Source organism: Hippoglossus stenolepis, chromosome 5 (assembly GCF_022539355.2).
Source record: "Hippoglossus stenolepis isolate QCI-W04-F060 chromosome 5, HSTE1.2, whole genome shotgun sequence".
NCBI classification, from domain to species: Eukaryota; Metazoa; Chordata; class Actinopteri; order Pleuronectiformes; family Pleuronectidae; genus Hippoglossus; species Hippoglossus stenolepis.
In genome coordinates, this window is record NC_061487.1 from 16,837,509 (window position 1) to 16,859,773 (window position 22,265).

Consider the following 22,265-nt stretch of genomic DNA (forward strand, 5'->3'; position numbering starts at 1 on the left):
TCTTTTCTATTAGCCACCTCTAAATGTTTAGTGATTTTTTAGTACTCAAATCATTCAGTAAAAAGTAACAATATCTCAACATAAAAATACAAGTAAAATCCCTGCGTTGAAAAGATCACTTAGGTTGAAGCACATACTAACAACAAAATGTATGAAAAGTGAAAGTATTCAAAATGCTCAAAAACACACGATCATATCTCCCATATTTCAGGTTCCCTTGGTTGGCTGCCTGTGTACTTTAAATATTGAAATATTGCTGCTGTTAGACTTAAGGCTGCATGATTTGCCACAAAGCTGTTTGGTGGCGCTCCCATTCACCAGCCTGTAGTTTGAGATTGTCTCATAAGATCCTGTTCGCTATTCCTCCCTCAAGGCTGAAGACCGAAGATAATGAGAGGGCCTCTGTTGTTGCTATGTTACTTGTTTCCCTTTATTCTAAATTATGTATTTTTTGTAATCAGCTGCTTACTGAGACAAACAACCAGTGATGCTCACATTCACACCTACGGACAATTTTAAGTCTCCAATTAAATGAACACTAATCTGCAAGTCTTTGGACTGTGGGAGGACGCTGGAGTACCTGGAGAAAACACAGAGACAGATGGAAAACCTACAAACTACACACAGGAAGACCTCGGCCTAACTGGGATTCAAACCTAGAACCATTTGTTTACTGTGAGACAACAGTGCTAACCACTGCATCACCGTGCCATCCCTGGTGCTAGATAAATAAGGTAATATTATTATTATTATTATTAACACTGATCTTTTTTAATGTTAAATTGTTACATAGCTAATCTCAGAAATCTGGAAAAACTGTCATCTCTTTTAAATAACTCAAACATCTAGACAACAAACATCAATCTCTAGAAAAAAAAAACACCATTTCAATGGGAATATTCACATGACAACAAAACACAGACAATCAAAGTGGTGCTCACAGAAACTGGCAGGTTTGTTTTATTGTGACTTGTGTTGCTGTTTTATACGGGTACATTTAACTCGGATACACACATACCATCTGCATGTCTAATCTCTCTCTGTTTAGGTGCAGCGTTTGGACAGACAGTCGCATGCGGTGACTGACAGGACAGTGTGGTGGCTTCTAGTGCCGTTGGCACACAGGACGGGTACTCTGAGGGGCTCTGTCTCCACGGCAGCACAGCACACACACTCCTGCTCCACAGCGGCCCTCTCCAGGGAGTACATGGCCTTGCTGCGGCATTTGCCCTGATGGACGGACAGATGGACAGCACCACAGGGAGAGAGAAAGGGTGGGATGGTGAGGGACAATGTTATGATTGAACTTTGCTAATCCTCGAGGGAAAACCTGTACAAATATGTGTGTGCATGACTGCGTGTTTACTTGGTCTCTTAAATGAGCCTTTAGTCTTTAGGAAATTAATGCGTCTATATAAAGTCCCCGAGGTGACAGCATGTGTGCATGTGTGTGCAGTCTCTCACCTCACAGTAGTGCAATTCTATCTGCTGCTCTGACTGGCAATCGTCCACTTTGATGAAGTTAAGAGTTCCCACTGTCCTCCGACACTCTGGCTCCGTACCTTTGCATAATCACACACTCTAGTTAGAATCAGAGCATCTAGACTTGTCACAGTAGTTTGGTCTTGCAGAGGCCACAGCTCAACTTACACATCTCACAGCAGGTCGTTCCAATCTGGCTGACTTTCCCCTGAAAAACAAACAGAGCAGCACAGAAAGTCTTTGTTAATATTTGTGGCAGACACTCAGGTGTGGGTGTGGGAACACTGTGAGATGGACGGCGGGCGGTTGGTGTGGTCATCGTACCCCCTCATCCAGACAGGCTTGGCGGTTAAAAGGAGGGCAGGTGGTCAATCTGGTCTGCTGGACAAGATCTCCTTTACTGTTTACACCACAGGTATGAAGGCTGCAACCGTCCTCCTTGGTGGTGTTCACCTGGAGGAACAGATAATAGTATAGTATAGAATATTATAGTACAGTACAGTAAACCATGATGTACTGGTGACAGTACTGGATTGGTGTATACTATACTATATTGTACTATTCTATACTGTACTGCATCATAGTACATTATACTATACAATACTACTCTATTCGGTACTGTACTATACCATACTATACAATACTACAGTATACAGTATTATACTCTAGTGCACTATACTATACTGTGCTATACTATACTATAACATAATGCACTATAAAGTACTGTACTATGCTATACTATATAGCACTATACTATACTATACTAAACTACTGTACATTGCACTGTACTGTCCTATACTACACTATACATTTAGTTTAGGTAAGTGCAGCACAAACCAATCAGCCACAACATTAAAACAGGTAATTTTTTTAATGTTTTGAATGAAAGCATATCATGACATGGCACAGTAGTTTTTATAGTAAACTATAATATAGAAGAGTATATTATGACGCATGAGCCAGTCTGGATTAAATGATAAGAAGATATTTTCTTGCAACAGTAACTGAGTGTTACATGATGTCCGGAGGCTCCGACCACAAAGCACCTACCTCCACAACGATCGTTTTTCCATCCGGCCTTTGCAGGAAGCAGGCGGTGGGAACACAGCGGCCACAGCAAGAATTTTCCTCCTTCTGCAGAGTGTATCCCTGAAAGTGTTGCGGTTGATACCACATTTTATTTCATATTTCAAGACATCGGAATGACATTACTGTAAATACAAAGATATAAATGGTTATAAATAATGAACTATTTACCTCTGCGAATAGAGTAACTCGGAAAATGATGTGGTCAAAATTTAAGGATGAAGAGGGAGGAGATTTGATGAGAGGATTAGAGAATATTTGATGAAAAGGATGGACATTAGAATTTATTGGTTAGTTATGATGATAATAAACAATAATGGGGATAATACAAAAATAATAACGAGGGAACGATGGTTACCATGGGGCAAGTGGGGCATCTGAACCGTCTGCAGGATAGACTGTATTTATTGATAGCACCATGCTCTATCGTACAGTCACAGTGTGTACACACATCCACCATCAGGCTCTCCCCTGCCTGCACAAGCACACACAGATCAAGATGGATGACTGAAAGTACTATTCAAATTGTTTCAATATGAGGGTCCTGCTTTCTGCATGACTTACTCCTATCACAGTGTTGTTGAGGACACAGGCGTCCATGGGAGCTGTAGAAAGAAAAGCACAAATACTTTATTGCCATTTATTAAAAAAGGAAAATAAACCCAAGGCTTTATCAGGTCATATTCAGGGTAATAGACAAAACAAGGTGAGAGAGCCCCCAGCTGGACGGATACTGTAACTGCAACTTCTGACTCATAAAGCCAGCTTGCTGTACCAGATTATATGGCTGCAGCTGTGTTTTCCACCCCTGTGTGTGTGTGTGTGTGTGTGTGTGTGTGTGTGTGTGTGTGTGTGTGTGTGTGTGTGTGTGTGTGTGTGTGTGTGTGTGATCTTCGTATGCATGTGTGTTTACCACAGTGGCAGCGGGGGCAACAGTCCTGGGTGTCGCAGCGTAACTCGGTTCCCAGCGGGCAGGACGGAGTGTCCATGGCGGAGCAGCTGACGTTGGTGGCGGAGACAAACACGTCGTCTTTCCTTTTCACACACTCATTTAACACACATTTATCATGTGGGGACTGCCACACCTCACCCACCTATAAAAAGACACAGGTGAGATTAGACTCAACAATAAAATCAATGGATGTTTAGATTTTTTCCCCTTATAATCTACATCCAAAGCAATTATGAGCAAGGTGCACATGAAAAAACACTTCTAATATGTCATAACTTGTATAAAGTATTATTTTAATGAGCTTTGCCATGTAGGGTATTACAATAACTGCCTTTAACCCCAACAGGAAATTAACAATTCTATGCATTTATTATTTGTATAAGTACGATTCATCTGTACACATACACTTCTGAGTCTTCCCCGGATTAGTGTGTCTCCTCGCATCGTTCCCCCTGACTCCACACAGCTGCTTGGTGAGCACTTCCCACAGCACGCTCCTTGTGATGAAGTGTATGCTGAGCCCTTGAATGTACAACAAATATGTAATAATTAATGGTAGCTAGAAACATAATGCAGCCTCGTTTGGTGTGTGTGTGTCTTACCCAAGGGCATGTCCGATCGCAGAGAGGCGAAGTACACTGATGGATGTGCAGAGATGTCTCTTTGTCCTGCAGCTGGGTGCAACTGCACTTCTCACATCCGTCGTCCCATCCACTGCCCAGTGGGTGAATCACCCCACCGACCACACACACCTGCAGAGACACACAACAAGAAAACAGGACAGTGTTAAACAGTAACAGCACAGAAATGGAAACAAATGCACTGAAAGTTGAACCCAAACACACACACACACACACACACACACACACACACACACACACACACACACACACACACATGCACTCACCTTGTCAGGCAGGCAGCTGGTCTCTGTGCAGCCACAGTCGTTGGTTGAGGAGGATGTGATGAACCCGGGGGTGCAGGTGTGTGTGGAGTTATGGCAGCTGCACGCACATTCAAACGCATCACAGCACGTTGTCTTTTTCACTGAGAGCTGGCGATGTGAGGGACAAGTCGGGGGGGCTCGGAGAGGGCACTCTTCCTTTTTGCAGACTGACACAGAAAAGAGTTTTGAAGCATCATATCTAAGAGAGTTAACATGGATGAGCTCTCTCTTTTACAGAGTCTGTATAATGGAGGGTGAGTTGACAGCCTACCACATTTATGTATGGGCTGACATTCCCCGGGGTTTATCAGAACCACAGTCTGCCCATCCTCACAGCGCGGCACTTCAGGCGGGTCACACTTCTCTCGATCACACACTGAAAAGTCAGAGTGATAAGGTCTTTTGTGGATGTGCATGATGAAAACAGAGCATAGGAAACTGCTTATACATTATCGTGCCAATATATTTCCTTCACTGTCGAGGTAGCACAGGTCTTTTTTTACTACAAGTTAATTTGTCTATTGCAAATAAATGATCTCGGACTTAAACAGAGTCTAAATTTGTAGCATCAAAGCTGTGAGGTTTCAGCGCCAGACTTCCACCCTCTCTTCTGGGATTGACGTAGTTTCACACACGCACTTTGCTCATTTCTGCATTTCATGTACTTGTTGTGTTGTGTGTCCATCTGGAGGTGCCGAATAAAATCTCAGAAAGACCAGCAATGACTTGTTTACTTACCACACTCGTACTCTGGGCAGCACTTCGAACCTCTCTTCTCCTTCAGGATCTCACAGGCTCCACACACTGGATCTGCACACAGACACACACACGGACAACTCATTTGAAAGGTGTGATGTTTAAATCCACAAAGCAAATAATTCAGGCTTTGCAAAACCACAAAAACAGACACTATGAGTAAAAACAATAATAAGAGGACGGGTGATTACTTCTGACGTCATTGCAGGGCCGGGCAGTGCAGTTGATGTGTTGTTGGTCCAAACACATGCAAATCAAACATGGGTTCTCATCTGGTACCCAACTTTGCATATACTGTAAAAACAAAAGAAAACCATATTCATTTTTATTGGTTACATTAAACACCAGGGGGCGCTCACAGCACACTTTAATAGTGCACACTTTCTTTGCTCTGTTATCATTTATAAGCATGTGTTTTTCTGTCATTAAGACGTTTGCATTATTCCCTCACACATTCAGTCATATTGTTCTTGTCTTGTCATGTGTCTCACCGTATACGTGCGTCCACCGTGGTCGACACACTGCCTGCAGGCCTCTGGTGACACACACTGTCCGTGATGCAAAATCGTCCCTCCAGTACAGAAACAGCCTTCAGTAGGCGTGTCCATGCAGGATGACGCGTTACCCCTGGCAACTGACCAGTCACCACGCAATGTCTGTATGTTGTCACATGTTTGCACACAACCTGTCCGGCATGCGTAATAGTCCGTGGATCTGGGGCACGGGTATGCTACAACGTAAAACAGGGAGAAGTTTAGGTACATATTCATATTTTACATGTGTCCACTATTGTGCATGAACTGAAACCTTTACACCTCGGTGCATCAGAAAAATAGAGACTCACGGCAGAGGTGGTGTCTCCTCCAGTCCACACACACGCCCCTCTGTCTGCAGAGGCGTGCATAGTGCGTAATGAGCTCACACACATCTGACTCCATGCATGCCTGCTCCTCACAGTTGGCAAGGAACACCTGAACGGGAACGAGCTCGTGGCACGGCTGAAACACCTCTGAGCGCAGGGCCTGACATCCCATTGCTGCGGCAGGCGCACACCTTTCTATTCCCTGCCTAGGCAGACACACACTGCCATCGGCAGCCACGGTCCAGTCTGAGGTAAAGGCTAACAGGTCAGCGGTTGAACTGCCGTTACGTAAAGAGAGGACGCTCGCCTGTTCCTCCCCACAGGCACCTGGAGGAAAGAGACAGTGTTGCACTTGTGATGGAAGCAAATAAGAGGAAGAGAAACAGGGGGAACGTATAATCGGGTGTTGTTTCTGTTACCGCAGAGTCCAGCAGTGTGGCTGGTGGTGGAGGAACTCCGCAGCGTGATGGTGAACTCGTTGTTCTGAGGTGTGAAAGCCACGACATAACCATGGTCTGATTTCAGCTCCAGCATCACTCCGCCGTAACGCACCACTTCCAGACCACCAAAACGCCACGGCAGTCCAAGCTCTTCCTGGTCAATCACTGCCTACTCCAAATAAAACACACACACACACACACACACACACTTTTATAGTAATAGTGTATATTTCAGTATATCAGTCCAGGTATCCAAACCAGCAAAACTCACACACACACATACCGTCATATCATCCTTCAGCAGCAGCTTATGTGCTCCGTGAATCACTTCCACTGCTTTCATGCAGACCTGGTTGTAATTCCCTGCGTCCTGACAAGGTCCGCTGTGGAGTTTGACCTCTGACCCCTCGCCGAGGCTTCTGCTGACAGTGAGAAGTGTGTAGGAGCACAAGCCCTCCCCGTGCAGCCTGAGTGCCATGCCGTCAAACCTCACCACATGATTGGTGGAGCTGCCCATACACATGCCTGTCAACACACACCAGGCAGGAGCAAGAGAGGGTTTTGCACAGTAGTCAGGACAATGTGTGATGAGTTAAATGTGATTGCTAGAAACTTTAAATCTGATTTTGATGATGCACATACAGGGGCACTCCCAGTGGCAGCCGCAGGCCTCCTGGACTTTGACGGGTGTTATGTTGTTTCTGCAGGCCGGTGGCTCCAGTCGGTCACAGCTGACTTTGTGATTCTGCACAGTCACCACCCCACTGGGACGGCACAGAACAGAGTGGCAGCCGTCCTCCAGCAGCCACGACTCACCAGGCTGAAACACACGAACACAGATCGAGATGCTCTGAGGACTGTTGAAGGTTGCTGCATTGATGTAAGTGGTTTTCAAACTTAACACACATTACTCACCTTTCTCTGAATTCCATTATCATCCACACACATTCCTGGTGGACCAGCTGGGAAACAAAGCACAGAACATCTCTACTCATGCCATCAATCGAGGTTAGGGTTTCAAACCTGTCTGTTTGTTTGTCAGCAGGACGATTCAAAAAGTGTAGTGCAGGTGTTGCCTGCTCTTGCTAGATTTTCCAGGATTACCAACCCTAGCTTTAAGGGGACTTTGGGCCTTAGCGGGGGTATGAGCTTTACTGATTTCCATTCTAGTTAAAAATGTAATATCTTTGTTAAAACTATATCAAAAGAGACAGAATTATTTCTTGCCTTTAAATAGTTATGCCAAAACAATCTAAATGTATCATTCTGTGTAAGCACCTCTGCAGATCCTCTCTGTGTAACCATGGTCCAGAGTCAGCAACATCAGTAACTGATCCATGCTTTTCAGATGCAGGGTGTTGTCTTGGTTGCCATGGCGCCCGAGTATCCCAAGCTCACTGCTGTCATAGCTTTGTCCCACCCCGACGGGGAACACCGACACACCTGAGGGATGACACTCTTATCTGTGAACTCTGACAGAGGAGAGCGAAGGACTGAATTCTGAATTGAGGCATCCAAAGTTCATTTCTTAATTGCGGCTCACTTACCTGCCACCAGTGCTTCATTAGCTGCTTCTTTGACATCATCGCTCGATTTGTCAGTCACCAGCATCACCACGGCCTTGGCGACGCCCACTCTTCCACCACTGCTTGGTGAGATGGACATCCGCACGGCAAACTGCAGCGCGGACCCTGCAGAGAGTCGGACTTAGCAGTTAAACTAAGTGTGAATTAGTGTCTGCTTTAATGTGCGTTTGTGTGTATGCACTACCGAGGGCGGGGGCAGCGGTGGTCCTGCTTGGGATGCTCTCAACCAGGTTCAGGAGCTGTGATTTGCTCTGTTCTTCCTTCCAGGTGAGCTCTGCCGTGTTGGTGTCTCCATACTGAACCACACTCACCTGAGTGCCATTCAGACCTGCACTCACAAACAAGGTATTAAACCACTGGATCAATGCAGGGGAGGAAGATCGTAGTAGTATATACTGTATGTACCTTATGGATAGAACAGAGCATTGGGGCCATAATAAAAAACTGAAGACAGGTGGAACTAATAACAATACTACACAACAGTAAGAATCAGCTCACATAACGACATGCAATAAAATGTTGTAGTACTTTTAGGTTCTGGGTGGAGCCTACCTATGTCAGCATCCTTGATGAAAGCTTTCACAAACGTCTTCATGTCCTCAAACTGGTTTCCGGCCTTCAGCAGGAACATCACATCCACAGGCTTCTTACACGGCACTGTGCAAAAACATATTCACAAATAAACAGTAGCTAAGGACCCCGTGTCGACTGAATGATTAACACGTCTGTCTTCCATACCTGAGGGTGGCAGAGTGGAGAGTGTTGGGGGGACCAGTGTAGGGGACTGGGCCACCACTGTGGTGTGTATGATGTTGACTACGCGGTGAACCACGGACATCAGATTGTTGGGGTCACTAACAATAATCGGACGGTCAGGGTAGCTGTACTGCATCAAGTCTATCTCTTGCAATTTTGGTCCAACTCCAATAGGATACACTTTTGTGGTGCTGGTGCTGTTGGGTGTAGGACGTGTCACCGTGTCAGTGGGGGGGTTTTCTGTCACCAGGAATACGAGCTGAGAAGGGGTGTGGCCACGTGGCGGCTTGGTGCTTGCAATGTCCTGGAAGATGGTGGAGATGGCTGCGCCTGTGTTCGTCTTGCTTCCACCCCTCCAATGAATCTGCCTCAGTCGCTGCAGCAGCTGGGTCTTCTGTCGCCGAATTTCCCACCGACTGATCTCCACAGTGACTGTTACTGAGTATTGGATCACAGTGATGCGAACAAACTCCTCCTTTTCTGTCAGCTGTGAAATAACTTCCGTCAGGAAGAGGAGCGACTTGTTAAAGTTGCCCTCACCAACCGCATCCGAGCCCTCCACTATAAACGTGACATCATGGACAGGAGAAATGGGAGATGCTGATGTGGTGGATGGAGAGGTGTTGTGGAGTTGTTGTGTGGGGTTCGGCTGCAGACCAGGAGTCAGGGTAGTGGTGGTCGTGAGCTGGCGTTTTTTACCCATAGTGGGCTTTGGCGCAGGAGGTTTCGGCTGCTCAGGCTCCAACCCCAAGGTGCAGAGGTAATCTGACAGCTCCATCATACGATCAGGCAGCTCAGCGGTGCTGCTCAGCACGTAGGCCCTGTTTTCTTGGTTGGCCTTTGTGATTTCATTGATCTGACCCATGTTTACCCCAGGACCCAGCGCCACTGTCAGGGTGGTGATGGCTTTTCTACGGAGCATCTTGACAGTGCTGCGCATGGACCGAGGGTTAGCACTGGCAGTCAAGATGATGGCAATACGGCCAGCATGCTCACGCTTGTTCTTATCATAGATGTTGATTACCAGATACTTGATAGCCTCATCCAAGAAAGCTGAATCTCCCCCCGTGTAACGCAGATCACGCACAGTCTTCTTAAAGAGCCATTTCTGAACCTGCAGGCAAATGTGATGGAAAGAGAATCAGGACGATGAGGAAACCATGTTTATTTTGAGCCAGCAAAAAGGTTATTTCTGAGCTACAGGCACCAATGACACATTATTCTACACTTGTTGATATGTTAACAAATTTACTCTTTATTTTGTGTACAATATTCAGAATCTACCTGCAGGTCATAAGTTTTCACTCCAGAGTGGTAAAGCAGCACTGTGGCTCGAGTGTGAGCCGAGCCCATGCGAAACCGTTCCACCACTCCCAGTATGAACTCCTTGGTTGCCTGAAATTCCTCTTCGCTAAGGGCTTCCGAACCATCCAATAGGAATGCCAGATCCATGGCGCGGTCACACGTTCCCTCGGGCATTAAGGTGGTGAAGGGCAGGGTCGTGAAGGCGCTGTAGGTTGGTGTTGGTGTGGGAGTGGTAAACGTGGTGAGGGAGGTGCAATCTTCACAGCTGAGGGTGTTGTTGTCACAGTGACTGAAAGAAGAGAAACGTCAAACACCCGGAAACGTGCAAAGAATCGAGTGCTGCAAAACGCTGAGTGTTGTGATGCAGCGTTACCATATTCTGCAGTGGTCTGGATCATCATGGTTCAGAATGACCTTGTTGCCGTGGGAGATTCTCTGACCCTCATGGATACACACCTGACACTGAGAGGGATCCACACAGCGCATGGCCACCTCGTCCAGTAGTTGGCCTGAGAAAAAACGTTTGTATTTCAACGTGTCCAAATATATCAATAAAGTGAGTGTTGAGTATTTGTAGTACCTGAGGGGCAGACAGCATGGCAGCCTTCCACACATGAGAGCGAACAGTGGAGGGGATCTGGGTGCTGGCAGGTGATTGGGCAGGCAGCCCCACAAGTGTTATACCTCCACTGACATGACTCCTCCCCTAGGCCTGGGCTCCTGGGGTTCAGCTCCTCACAGCTCATGGCTAAGGAAACAAAGGGTTCAAATTAAAGCAGAATTCTGGTAAATAAATGATTTGGAATCTGTCCAGTAGATCACCTCCACTGGAATTTAAATGTAATCATATAGGGCAACTTTGACAGGTCACGAAATGTCCACTAAAAAAGATTTTTTGTTGTTATTCTGGATAAGAGTCTGGCAACATTACACACGTGTCGCTCAACAAAAAGTCTAAAAATGTGTCCAATTAGTGGACTGGCGCTGTTGCCCCATAACATTACCTTACAGCCACTGCTGCCGTGTCGTGACTGCCGGCAAAGAGATGTATTGGTCCGATTCCAAATGAAAGGACCATTCATTCACACACACTAACATTTGTAAACATAAGGCCCAGATAGAAAAAGACTGTAATTCTCTTAAGCCTCTGACAAAATTTGACCTAACTAAATATGTCTCTCTCTTAGTAGTAAAAACAAGTTAATTTTCTACTTCTACCATTAAAGAAGAGTTTCAGAACATCGCATCACATCTTATATGAAAAAATAGATAACACAGACAAAAAAAATGTAATAATGCTACAAGTAAAAAATGAATACAAAGACAACATAGACAAAATAGGGCAACTTCCAGTTCAGTGAGCGGAACAACAAACGTGTTAAATAACATGATGCAAAAGATGGAGAAGTTCTTCACACGCACGGCACAGATCATTAGACCTCCAGCTGATAGCCACACCCCTCTCGGAACAAGCTTGAGCGTAGGACGCGATGACGTCGCAGAAACACGCGCAGTCGCCCACTGACGGGCAGTCGCACGCTGCCTCCACGCACATGTCCACATACGGCTCTGCATCCACCTGGAGACACACAGGACAAGGTAAGGAAAAGACCAAGAGTATGAGGAATGCACATGGGATCATGGTGATATCTAGTGTGTCTGTAATAACACTCACCTGGCTGTTGCATTCTCTAAAGGGGGGAGCTGTGATCACACGACAGGACTGCTCCACTGTTACTAACTTGACAATGTTGTCGCTGCATGGAATCGGTATCTACACAGACATGTACACAGACATGTACACAGACATGTACACACACACACACACACACACACACACACACACACACACACACACACACACACACACACACACACACACACACACACACACACACACACACATATGAACATATATACACACACCCTTCCATTGTATTATGATGACAGCATAAATATTAAAACTGGAAACAGGGCAGGAGAGAACACATGATATTTCCCATTTTTTTAAATAGCTTCCTCTCTAAAGCTGTGGACATTTTTTACTTTTCCTCCACTGTGCAATATCATCAAATGTATCGTGTGACATTTTTATTTATCGTATTCATCATGTCACCTTAAAACACTGTGCAATAACTATCATATTTATCATACCTTAAATACATTGTGCATTATCCATCTTATTTATATTATATCATAATTATCTATATCAGCCACTTTACTGCTGTTGTATGTTCTTTGCACACGTCGACCTGTGTTTACTATATTTTATTGTAGAACTATATTCTTTTTTTGTTCCTGTCAAAATCTTTTTGCTTTGATATTTGTATATTTCCCTGTTAAATCTTTATAGGTACAACTGATATGAGAATGGTACTTTTATAATTTCGTCATCCTTGCACAATAACAATAAAGTTCTTGAATCTTGAATCTGAGTTCCCTAAATGTCTGAGAATTTACCTGTGTTACGTCGGCACAGCTTGGAACCACCTTCCAGGAATTTCCAAAGTGTGAGAAGTCGACCTCGAGCTGATTGTTACTGCTGATCAAGTCGTTGTTGACGTTCCCATCAAAGTTACCACACAAACCGCACACCCGGCCCTACACACGATGAAAAGAATGGAACAAAAAAGTGAATAAAAACGTTTCAAACAGTACAAACAAAAGGTGTTTTCATACACATGTACCCTGTACGTGGCTGAGATGTGGACCAGGAGACGGGTTCCCTTGTCCCAGCTGAGGGAAATGTGCTTCCCCAGCAGCAGAGTGTAAAACTGACCAGATCTCACGATCTCCACCTGTGAGCCTTGCAGCACCGGTTTCTTCATCTTCACCTGTATGAGAGAAAGACCGAGTGATGGCACAGTCACACTCACATGTATGCAATGTACTGTATGCCACATCCATGTGTCTCTGAGTTTGTTACCTCTCCATGTTGCATTAAAATCAATCCTCCATTGTAAAAGACTGTGACAGATTTTGCACAGCGATGTCCCACAATTCCACAGGCCTCATTCTCCACCAGCACCCTGAATGAACCCTCTTCTCCATGACACATATCCTGATAAATGATAGGTTAAGAGATTAACTATATATATTTTACATCTATATTAACAACAATCTTTTTCTGGATCTCTTACCTGGACCAGGACATACTGGCAGAGGCCAGGAAACGAATACTTGTGGCCATCGAAAGTGATGTAATGCCCCTCCCCCACCGTGCGGCACACGCCATCACACACCTTCTCTGTGCAGCGCCACTTCCTGTTCTCACACACACTGCAAAACCAAAAGACTGTTGAGCCAGCACAGTGCAGGTATTACCCATCATAGACCCACACATGAAAGCCATTCGTTTTACCAAGTGTTGCAGTCCACAGAGATGGCCTGTCCTGATGTATAGGGTCGGTTGTTATGGTAACAAGGACACTGCTCCGGTGCAATGCAGTCTCTGCGGTGACGCACCTGAAATCAATCAACTCCATCTTAGATGTTTGGTACTTTATCTACAACACACACACACACACACACAAAGGAAACACGCCACTTACTGTGCCGGGAGGACAGAGGCAGCCGGGGATGCAGGCGAGGCTGACACAGGGCAGGTCCAGGTTCTGGCAGGTCCTGGCACATTCCAGGCCTTGTTGTCCAGCATCGCACTGAGCACGAAATAACGGAGGAGGGCACTGGGTTGACCGCCGCTCTGCATCAAGAAAAACAACATGTCGTAGTTGAATTAGATTAAGTTATCGTTCAATTTCTACAATGAAAAACTTATTTGGGGCCCACAAGAAATTATTAACTCCGGGAAGAAGCTTATGTTTTTGCCCCTTTCCATTAAAAGCATCAGGCAAAAACTACAAAACGGATTTCCACGAACATGGGCCAGGACAGATTGCAATGTTTTATGTGTGGATCTGGACAATCTTTTTCTTTCACATTGCAAGAGTTTTCGTGACTTTTTCACCTACTTCCTAGAGAATAATTCATGGATCTCGATGAAGAAAATCAAGTATATTTAGGGGAACAATATCTATGAGGTTTGACGGAAATTTGGTGCAGCTTGATTGCGTTTAAAGGGAGTGATGGGCCTTGGTAGGTGGTGCGAATAATTTAACTTTTTGGACAATCAGACTAAAGACAGACCCAGTTGTTCACTGTGTAAAAGGGTAAATCTCAAGTTAAATACAGTCAATCAAATGAAAGATGTGACAACACAAGTCATATAAACTTATATTCAAAGGTCATAGGTCAAGTCTAATTGTACCTCTGGTACCAGGTGCCAGGTCATCATCGTAGAAGAGGTCAGACAGAAAACTGCTAATTTCAGGGGAGCTACAGCGCATGGAGCCATTCTCACAGTAGCTACACACACAAAAAAAGGTAAATTAATATCATATAATTAGATTCGTTTCTGAAGATACACACACACAGTCACTGACCAGATACTGTTGTGATCCGCGTAGACGTCATTCGGCTGGTAGAGCTGTCCGTCATGCAGGCAGGTGCACTGGTCAGCTGTCACACATTCTCCAGTGTCGCTCAGATAGGTTCCACTGGGACAGAAACAGCCCTCTTCACACACCCTCTCCCCCTCGCATCCGGCCTCAGCCCCAGACAGAGCAGTGCACGTCCGGTCACACACACTCCCACAGGCCTCATACACTCGGCCTGCAGGGCACTCCAGCTCTGACAAAACCAAACCAGGCCCGCTCCTGATTAGTCATCTGTTCTCAGTTCAGTTTTTATCTGAATAAACATGTGTAAACATCTTTTTGACAGAAACCATTTGAACCATTATGATACGAACAGATTTTCATGTGGATTTGATGTCCTGCTCTTTACATACTTAAAGTTAAACCTTACCTAGATTATTACTGACTTTTTAATTGTTCCACAAAGCTCTGTTCTGTCTAAAACTGCAGTGAAACAGTCGTATATAGTGTATGTGCATATGAATGTTTGGAGTGAGAGTTACCACAGAGTGAAGGAGACCTCCAGTTGAGCAGCACTCCTTTGGCAGCGCAGGCAGCTGCGTAGGCAGACAGAGAAGAGCAGAGACACTCCTCGCCATCCACACACGCGCACACGTCGTAACGACAGAATCGCAGGAACTGAACCGGGTTCACCAGAAAGTGGCACGGACTGAACACGTCGGACATTATCACCGCACACGCCTCCTCTGCAAAACGTACTGAAAGGGGTAGGAGGGTAAGAAGAGTTTGGTTATTTTTATTGGATGACATGTCTCTTTGTAATAATAGTAATAACAATAATAATAATAATCATAAAACTATATCTCTGTTGCTTAGAATCTTAAAATCAATCAAAAATGTATCTGGCAGCCAATGAAGGGAGGTAAGAATAGGAGAGATTTGGGCTCTCCACTCGGTGTCCATCTAAAGAAATGCGAGCAGCAGCGTTCTGCACCTCCTGAAGCTGAGACACTGAGGATTGACTAGCACATCTTAGTGAGGATACCTCTTTTGGGGTTCGTGGCACATGGATCGATCTCATGTTTGTGCACGGATTCACAGTCTCCATTGATCCTCCAAGACTGGCCGAAAACCTGAGGAGCTGCCTCCACCAGTCCAGAACCAGTCAAGAAGTCGTCACCTTGGTTACCGTTGAAGTTACCACAGAGACCACATGTCTGGCCCGCCCATCCTGGTCCCAGCTGGGGCGGTAGACAGAATTTAGTACAATTGTTTGATTCTCTTTTTTACGCATGTACTGTCACCGAATTTTTTTTTTATCTTTTAAACATAATGCACCTTTAAGAGCACCCGGCCACGCCCATCCCAGTCGAGACGCAGGTCATCTCCGAACTTGACGCGTACAGAGGACTGGACAGACCTCTGGATATGCAGACGGCCTGGGAAATTGCACAAGACAAGGAAATGAATCGTTGAATTCAACACATGTGGAATGTAACTCTAATCCACTCATCTACCAACATGGCGTACCATGATGCATTGGGGTCTGGATGTCCATGCTGTTGACGGAGACAACTCCGCCGTGCTTCAGCTTCACTGTCATGTCCTCCAGAGCGGGCAGGCTGAGCGTCACCGAGCGCGTGCACACAGCATCCTGATCATCTGCACACTGAAACAATGACAGGTTAAAAAAAGGCTAGTGGCAGGAAAGTGACAGAAAAAAATCTGTTAAAAACAAGAAACACTGATTACCTGCACATTCTCAATGATGACAGAAAAGCCGTTCTCTGTGCAGTCTCTAGCCAGCAGATACTGACAGTGGCCAGTGAAAGTGAAAAACTTGTTGTCGAAGGTCTTGAAGTGCGACTGTCCCACCACCAAGCACTCACCTACACACAGACAGAACAGACGGAACACAAAAATATGAGAAACACAGCAAATGTATTAACTAATGGGATAAAGTGCAAATCGACTCATGCCGTGGATCTCTCTCACCAGGGCAGCCTTCGTTGGTGCATTCCCAAGAACCGTGACGACACACGCTGCAGGAAAGAGACACCCTTTAGAAACATTTTGAAAGAACGTCCGTGAGGTGCATGCATAGTGCCCCTTCTCACCAGGTGTTGCAGTCCTGGGAGATGGTGGATCCTGGAGGGAAATGTCGTCCCATATGCACACAGGAACACTGAGATACCTCCACGCAGCGATCGCCGTCCAGGACCTTACCCACTGAAACACAGGTACACACCACATCACGACGGCTACCAGAGAGACAGAGCGAGAGGAGGTGCAGCGAGCGGGAGGTTACCAGGGCATGTACAGCCGTCCACACACTCCTCCTTGCAGACCTCCTGGATGTTGAGACTGTGGCAGTTGGTGGAGCAGGACTTGGTGCATTCACTGTACTGCATCCCAATTGGACACTTGGGGACTGTTCGGGAGAAAAACACATATTATGATTACTGATGTAACTTGTTAGGTTTCTATGACCTTTTGTTGACGGACACACTCACAGCACTGGCTCTCCTCCTGCCAGCCTCGCAGCAGGATTCCATGGGCGTGGCACGTGCGGGCATACTCCAACAGGATTGGACAGTAGCAGTCTTCGCCCTCCTTCTGGTCACAGTGACACGCCTCCTCCTGACACAGTACCAGGAAGGCCTCAGGAGAGACCAGGTGGGCACAGTGCAGGAAAACACTGGAGGTCTGCAACACACTGCAGCTGGACAAGATCTACACATACACATGCACAGAAACACACGCACACACACACACACACACACACACACACACACACACACGTGCACACACGCACACACACACACACACACACACACACACACACACACACACACACACACAAACATACGTACAATGTGAGGTATTGAGTTACATAAAGAGGAATTTCATTATGAAAAACGTTCTTTATAAATACTGTCCTGCTTGATTAAAATATTAAACCTAAAAAAAGACCTTGATTGTTGTTGACTGAATAAAACTCCCGACTTTGTATTGTCCCTGTCATATCGCGTCAGCTTAAAAAAACTGTGGATCAGCAGTATGGCATTCAGTGAGTAAGTTTAAAGATGGCAAATATAAAAAATAAAATATTCACCAGTGGAGTCTCTCTGGTGTTGTTACAGGACTTGCTGAGCTTTGAGACACGTCGACAGGACTGCTCGGCTCCCTTCACCGCCCACGAATTTGCAAAATCATAACTGTCCTCTGTTAGGAATCCTGAAAATACACACACACACACACCGACCACACACAGCACACGCGCGCGCGCACACACACACACACACACACACACACACACACACACACACACACACACACACACACACACACACACACACACACAAATGAGTTGACAGATTTCTCCTTAATCTCATCCTACCACCACTGTTTCTCTTACCTTGTTATCTTTTCCTGTTCTAAATTGCTTCTCTTCCTGTTGCTGACTGGTGGTAACCCAAATCATTTCCTTAATTCCAGTAATAATGGACCCTTCCTACAGTTTCTTATCCATACATATCCCTTATAGGCACAGTTAAAGACGTTTGACTCGAACCCATTTCCCCACGTGTACCCACCCTCTTGAGCGGTGTATTCATCAGCCGGTACAGAGTTGAAGTTTCCACAGAGGCCGCAGGTGCGGTTGGCATGGTGCTTGGTCAGTGCCAGGGCGATGTTGGCTGCATTATCAATGGTGACAGTGAAGCCAAACTCCTCACTCCAGAGCTTATAAAAGCCCAGCTCAGAGCCCACAAACACAGCGTGAGACGCATAGGGCAGAGACAGTCTGCAGAGAAAGGAGACACACATCAATCTTGGTGGATTTTTTCTGCAACAAGTCGTAAGTGAACTTAAGCATAACTGATGATTGTTGCACGACAACTTAAATATTGTATTACTCCACCTTGTTTCGCCTTGTGTGAGCCTGCCATTTACAGACAGATGCAACTCAAAGGCGTCTCCCAGATACAGAGTGACTCCTGTTCTTTTGCCATTGACAAAATCACCTGCAGATGCACAAAATGTCGTTTTTTTACCACAAGAGCCTGAAACAAACAGGTCTGTACTTCGAGACTGCATAACATTAACAATGAGGGTAAATAAGCTTTGAAACTATTTTAATTGGTCTAAGGTACATACACTATTTTATATCAGAGTGAGTATCAAACTCCTGCCCGATGCACAGTATGAGCCACCATTAGAATTCAAATGTGCTTTGTTCTTTTATTGAATCGTCTGACTATGACTCACCCAGTAGTGTGAAGGAGCGATGGTTGCAGTCTCCAGCCAGTAGGTAGCTGCAGTCTCCAGGAAACTCGTACAAAACTCCATCAAACGTGTGAACGTGGTGTCGCCCGAACAGACTACATCTCCCTGTCAGACCTGCAACACAAGCTGGAAACACAATATATACAAATATATATGAAACAGCTCAGATTTGTGTGCAAACCTCAGAAAGAATGTGGACACCCCCTCTGATGTGACACTCACCTGTCAGATGCAGGAGAATCCAAATCCCTGGCAAACACTTCCTCGTACACACCTGAAACACACACATCTCCATTATCACCTAAACTGACATCGACACCATCCTCTGATGTCTAAATATCACCTCCTTCTCCAGCTCTCTAAACTCCAGTCAGCCCTACCTCCATGGCTCCAGATGCAGGTGATTCACAGAATTGCAAAGAAAAAGGACACAATCCGCATGATGGTATAATGTGATGCTCTTTGTCGAACAGGCGGAACGGAGAAGACGGTGAAACACTGTTACACGCAACCCCAATGGAAACTATTTTATAGCAAAGAATGTGTCCACCCCCAGCTATTGTTGACTTTCGTTAAAAAGGTCCCTCCCCTCGCCAGGTTATGTCAAGAAGGGCAGAATATCATTCTGTCCACAACTCGGTGCCCTCAGACTGACACCATCAAACAGCTCCGGCAGGACAATACCAGGATATGCCCACTGATCGCCTGGCCGAGTAATTAGTCTACACATGCATATCTGTGTCGGCGCCAACCCAAACAATTCTGGTGGAAAGCACACTTGCTGGAGATATCTCACGCAACAACAGTGCGTTGCTGGTGCCACATGGAATAACACATGACTAAGATGTGCCAAAAGGACACGCACACATTAACACACACACACACACACACACACACTGGGAACGTGTAAGGATCAACACTCTCAGGTGCAAACTGCATCGATGAGCTAAAACAGAAAGAACAGAGGAGGAGAGAATAACATCTCCTCTGTTCTTTCAAACACGTTGACTCATTCAAACAGTGAAACAATAGATCAAATATAAACTTGTATATCTTTAACATCTGAAACCTCTGTATTTGTGAGTCCAAATAAAAGCATCTAATGATTTTGAATCTTTGCATATTCTCACAGAGGCTATGTTGAGTAAAGTTATGCTGTCAATCAATCAATCAATCAATCAATCAATCAATCAACCAGACTTTATTAATATAGCATTTCCATACAAACGAAATGTAACAAATTGCCCGCACACACACACACACACAGCAAAATAGAAAAGTAAAGTGAAAAGAACAGAAATAGATTGAAAGATAGAGGAAAGAAGATAAAATAATAAAATCCTAAGAGAAACAATGTATTAAAATGAGCAAAATCCTAAAATAAAATAATCTGAATGAATGGATAAACTCAACTAAACTACTAAACTATGACGTAGGTAGAAATCAAGAGAAGTTCATGAGGAAGGATGTCAACCAAGCAGATGCGGGAAAAAGGTCTAATCAGCCATGCTAGTGTGTGTGTGTGTGTGTGTGTGTGTGTGTGTGCGTGCGTGTGCGTGTGTGTGTGTGTGTGAAAAACTGAATTGAATTACTTTGCCCAAAGAACATGGGGAGGATAAAACAAATTTCATCAACAATGCATAAGTTCCATCTAATGTCACTGAACCATCGTACCAGTAAACCAGTACAAACACCAGACCTCTGAAACACACTGGATTTTCACATTATTATCGTTCTTATTACACCCCTTCATTTCCTGGTGTGACACGTCAAAATGTTTTCCGTGAGAACAAAAATGTTTTCTGGTACCACCCTGTAACAATGTGTTGTTAAAAAATGTTTCTTAAGACTGTGTGGGTGTGGTCAGACGAAGCTGTGGCTGAAAGCACTTTCATTTTTGAAATAACACATAATGCAGGTATTAGCCATGATAAGAGCTGATCTAAATCTCTAAATTCTGAGGAAAGGTGCATCATTGCTTCCATTCTTATCTGCTTTAGCCAAGGGTGCTCAAGACCAATAGTTTATAAAAGGAAAAGGGATAATGCCATCCCACAATTCCTTGCAGCTGCAATATTTAAAGCGATGCACCTGTCCATGTCAATAACATCCACAACCGCATGATGACTGGTCCATGCAGTTGGGTTCTATTGGAACCGCAGGTTAATTACAAATTCTCCTTCACGTCTTTCCTAGGTCTCATGACATTTTTATTGGGGTCGAGGAAAAGTGAATAAGGCTAGTGATAAATTGACTTGACTGTGTCGTGCTTGATTTGTTGCATCTGTAAGGAAGGAACAAATTTCATTTCATTCTATGGCAATTCTTCAATGATATAATATCTGAAAACACCTGCAGGACCAAGAAAAAAGGTTTCTATGTTTAATCGAATTTAAATGTTTCTCTCACTTTTTCTGTATTTATGTAAAGTATTTAATACAGAGACATGGATTCCTGACTAGTCTGTAGTTTAAAATGTTAAATCCATTAATAAAGTGGGGTTCATATTTAGTAATAAGCCAACAAGAGACCCTGAATAACATGGATATTTTGGGGGGTTTGATATTGATTCAAAAAATGTGAACTTTTAAATTCAATTTAACAAGTTTGGCAATGATTCCCAAGATTACATTATAAAACCCTTGTGACAAATAAATTAAACTGGGACATAAACCATTAACTTAAAGGTTCAGAGTGTACGATTTAGGTGAAAGGGATCTATTGGCAGAAATAGAATATAAAATAATCATAGTGTTTTCACTTGTGTGTTTCATCTAAATTGTGCAAATTGTGGTTTTCTTTACCCTAGAATGGGCCCTTTATATTTAAATACTGTATATTTACATCAGGCGATGGTCCTCTCTACGGAGGCTGCCATGTTTTACAGTAGCCCAAACTGGACAAACTAAACACCTTTTGTGTTTTTATGACAACCGAAGTCTACCACAGGTTCTCTTTCATGTTTGGAAGGGGAGGCTGAGGTGAGGGGCATTCAGCTGCAACATGCAACTTCACCACTAAATGTCACTAAATTCTACACATTGAACCTTTAATTATATTACTATAAATTAAATAAAACACAAATACAAACAAATATAAAGAATTTGAACTTATATAGGGCAACCGATAAATTGGTTGGGTTCTATAGCCATCAGTAAAACTTTTTTATAACAATCTATCAAGTGAGTGATTTTAAAGGTTAATAAATTAGTGATGAAACATTTTTGTCCAGATGCTCTGCAAACACTCTCAAAGAGATAATTGGTCATTCTACTGGGTTGAGTTTTTATAAATGAATACAACATATCTATGTCTTAAAAATGATTTTGTTCATTTATTAACTTTCATTAATTAGTAACATCCAAATTGAC

General features: G+C 44.4%; 1 protein-coding gene across 1 annotated transcript; it reads right to left on the reverse strand.

Annotated features, from left to right (window-relative positions):
• Positions 1 to 931: 931 nt before the first annotated feature.
• On the reverse strand, positions 932 to 19,457 carry vwf (von Willebrand factor). The gene is made up of 53 exons (XM_035157443.2): positions 19,275 to 19,457; positions 19,117 to 19,168; positions 18,877 to 19,020; positions 18,530 to 18,632; positions 18,204 to 18,412; positions 17,723 to 17,844; positions 17,121 to 17,340; positions 16,916 to 17,038; positions 16,725 to 16,836; positions 16,603 to 16,649; positions 16,360 to 16,496; positions 16,138 to 16,276; positions 15,946 to 16,046; positions 15,653 to 15,848; positions 15,150 to 15,365; positions 14,614 to 14,860; positions 14,439 to 14,536; positions 13,723 to 13,874; positions 13,533 to 13,636; positions 13,312 to 13,450; positions 13,098 to 13,232; positions 12,859 to 13,005; positions 12,632 to 12,772; positions 11,847 to 11,945; positions 11,594 to 11,750; positions 10,752 to 10,919; positions 10,545 to 10,680; positions 10,151 to 10,460; positions 8,849 to 9,980; positions 8,663 to 8,767; positions 8,295 to 8,438; positions 8,072 to 8,215; positions 7,803 to 7,967; positions 7,440 to 7,486; positions 7,167 to 7,344; positions 6,808 to 7,049; positions 6,504 to 6,693; positions 6,067 to 6,411; positions 5,714 to 5,952; positions 5,414 to 5,516; positions 5,205 to 5,276; positions 4,738 to 4,842; positions 4,428 to 4,633; positions 4,123 to 4,272; positions 3,926 to 4,042; positions 3,482 to 3,662; positions 3,133 to 3,173; positions 2,927 to 3,043; positions 2,533 to 2,631; positions 1,807 to 1,935; positions 1,651 to 1,690; positions 1,465 to 1,562; positions 932 to 1,230 (listed from the first exon to the last, which is right to left on the reverse strand). Exons 1-53 carry the CDS (start codon positions 19,278 to 19,280, stop codon positions 1,045 to 1,047), a joined length of 8,535 nt encoding a protein of 2,844 aa, XP_035013334.2. The 5' UTR covers positions 19,281 to 19,457; the 3' UTR covers positions 932 to 1,044.
• Between the last annotated feature and the right edge of the window lie 2,808 nt (positions 19,458 to 22,265).

Coding starts and splice junctions, on each gene's coding strand:
- vwf (XM_035157443.2), bottom strand. Junction 15,366..15,652: donor TGCCACGAACCCCAAAAGAG/GTATCCTCACTA, acceptor TACCCCTTTCAG/TACGTTTTGCAGAGGAGGCG. Junction 4,273..4,427: donor CCAGCTGCCTGCCTGACAAG/GTGAGTGCATGT, acceptor GTGTCTCTGCAG/GTGTGTGTGGTCGGTGGGGT.